At 50.7% G+C, this 2,872-nt stretch overlaps 1 protein-coding gene across 1 annotated transcript; it reads left to right on the top strand.

Annotated features, from left to right (window-relative positions):
- Positions 1 to 825: 825 nt before the first annotated feature.
- On the top strand, positions 826 to 1,903 carry LOC119437846 (kinesin-like protein KIF18A). The gene is made up of 2 exons (XM_037704750.1): positions 826 to 1,276; positions 1,365 to 1,903. Exons 1-2 carry the CDS (start codon positions 826 to 828, stop codon positions 1,901 to 1,903), a joined length of 990 nt encoding a protein of 329 aa, XP_037560678.1.
- The last annotated feature ends 969 nt before the right edge of the window (positions 1,904 to 2,872 follow it).

Raw genomic sequence — 2,872 nt, 5'->3', positions numbered from 1 at the left:
ACTCTGTCAAACGCGATCACTTGAAGTCGCAATCACTAGACTACGCTGCAGAATTCCATTTTTAAATTTTTACCTACACAGAGCTGGTCTGGTTCCCTCACCTAACTGTTCCTATTGTGGACAACATGAAACATTAGATCACTTTCTCATTTCCTGTCAAAGATATTCTGAATTGCAAAAAAGAACCTTAGAAACACCGTTCCGCCTTCTTAGATTAGAATTAAATGTTCAAAATTTACTATCATTGGGGGCCTCTACCCTTGGGCACAGCGACGGGAAGGTTGTAGATGCCATCCAGAATTACATTACAGGGTCAGAAAGATTTAGATGACAGAATCACGGCTTAGGGTACCAAAATATTTTTACAAATTTGATGACTTGCTATCTACTTCTTTTTTTTTTAATTCATCATTTACTCCTTATTCTATTCAAGTCATTTGATATATTCTAATTATTCATTCTCAGATGCGTATATATTCCCACATTTATGTTTGTTTTGTTTTATACATCTCCCTTCTGATTGTTATTTCAAACTACCCGGTTCTTGGCCAATCCCCCAGGGTGGGTATGTGCCAGTAACTTCAAGGCTCTACATCTACATCTACATCTACGCACCCGGTGCCCGACTGGACGATCGCCATCTTAGATCATCACGCCCGCGTCTTTGGTCAGGCCGGATCCCGCGACATCGATACACTCTTCCAAGCACGAATCTACTGTGGTGCTGCCAGACCTCAAGAGGCGTTCTAACGAGACCGCGCAGTCGTCGGCCCCGAAACGCCGCCGATCAAACAAGGACCCGCTTTCGCCCGGGTACGCCTGGCCATGGCAGTGCGCATGCGCCTACTGAGCGATCGTGACTCCGAGACCACCAGCATCGTTGTCGTGGTCATCACGCCTGCGCCCATGGTAAGGCCGACTCCCGCAACATCGAGGCACCCTACCACGGATGAATCTACAATGGTGTCGCCAAACCGCAAGAGACGTTCTAACGAGGCCGCGCAGTCGTCAGGCACGAAACGTCGCGAGACGAAGAAAGACCCGCCGGCGCCCGGGGTTTGGGTGAACGTGGCAGAGCGTGGGCGCCTACTGAGCGTTCCTGACTTTAAGACCGCAAGCATCGTCCGCGTTTTGGACGACAGGTGCCATGTGTTCGACCTCAAGACCAAGGCGGAGTTTTTCCATTTTCGAGACGGGGCTAATGCCAAGCCCAATGAAGACCAAATGATTATATTTGATCACTTCTTGGATGAAACAAAAGACAATGTGTATGTGTGTGAGAACACCACCAGGGGCATGCTGACGATGCTCCTTGAAGGGTGCAATTGCTGTGTTCGCTTGCATTTCGACTGGCGCCGACAAAGCTTTCGCATTGCTGGGCTCCGAGGAATGCTACGGAGTGGTCTCCTTCGTGGCCAGCGAGTTTTATCAGCGCGTGGACAAGCTGCGGTCAGAGGGCCAGACATGCGACCTAGCAGTCGCCTGTCTGGAAGTCTACAACAAGGTTGTTCAAGACCTGATTTGCCTCGACCCGGCCAAGGTCATTGCCATATTGAGCCTCACCATACACAAGGTAAAAGAGGCCGGCGCTCTTCTCGAGCTGCTCTTGAAAAGGAAAAAGAACCGGTCGCAGCTTGCGACCGACGCTAATGCTGAGTCAGCATGGTCGCACCCTATCTTCCAGAGCTACGCCACAGTAACGGAGAATGCGACAAGCATGAGCAAGGAAACTCGCATCTCGATGTGCTCTGTTGACCTTGCCGGCTCGGAGCACGCAGCTGCAGCCAGTAGGGACACAAAGGATCTGATATACGAGGGTACCAAGCTCAACCTGTCGCTCCTGGCCCTCGGCAACTGCATCGACCCCCGCTCGAAGAACGGGACGAAGCAAGTGCCCTACTAAGACTCCAAGCTCACCCACATCCTCAAGGACTCGCTGGGTGGCTCGGGCAACGTCCTTGTGATTGGGACAGCGACGGCGTTGAAGCTCAGCTGCACGCGAACGTACAACACCCTGGAGTGTGTGCTGAGCGGGCCTTGAAGATCGAGCTGCAGGCCAAAAAGAATTTGCTGAATGTGAACGTGCTCATTTCTACGCCTGTACAGCATGCCCATCGACAAGTACAAGCACAAGGTCGAAGGCCTTCAGCGTGAGCTCGCGAAGGTGAAATTGAGGAACGCTGTAGTTGAGGATGAGGTGCGAGAGCTGAAAGACGTTCTGGTCGCCGAGACGCCCTGCTACAAGCTCAGTCGACCAGCGGGGGCGGCAGTGGTCCAGCGACGTCTCACGACGTCCTGTCCACATTTCCCGTCTTGTCGCCAAGCGCGGAGATGGTAAACAGCGTGTGAAACAGCATCTTTTCGAGGCGCTTGGGAACTAATGGGAGAGACACAGTGCGCCTTTATACGTGTCTTAGATAAAGCTATTTCGTGTTTTAGTTTAATCATAATAATTGATATATGAATAAATAATCTGAAGAAACTCGGATCACCCGTCTTCCCGCCTTTCTATCACTTTAGGAACTTGCGCTCAAATCAACTGTCTATTTAAGTACAACGGAAAAGTTCTATGGATAAAAGCAACAATACTTTTCGAGGAAAGCGTCGTTGCGAGCACTGTTGTGCAACAAACAGTCATAAATCACTGAGCGCAAACTTTTAGCGAATGCGATGACGCAGAGTGAAAGCTCCTGCCGTCTGAATCGTGGGCTAACCTATGCAGCGGGGGCACCTGACAAGCTTGCGGACCATTATCACAATCACCGTGACCCTTAATGAAGAAGATCCACCATGCTGGCCCACTGACAATGGCGGGATGCTGCTGTGCGCTAGGTGGAAGGCTTCACTCTCGACCACTACAGCCGCATTTTGA

Source organism: Dermacentor silvarum, chromosome 1 (genome assembly GCF_013339745.2).
Source record: "Dermacentor silvarum isolate Dsil-2018 chromosome 1, BIME_Dsil_1.4, whole genome shotgun sequence".
Taxonomy (NCBI): domain Eukaryota; kingdom Metazoa; phylum Arthropoda; class Arachnida; order Ixodida; family Ixodidae; genus Dermacentor; species Dermacentor silvarum.
This window is presented reverse-complemented; position numbering and strand designations above follow the sequence as displayed.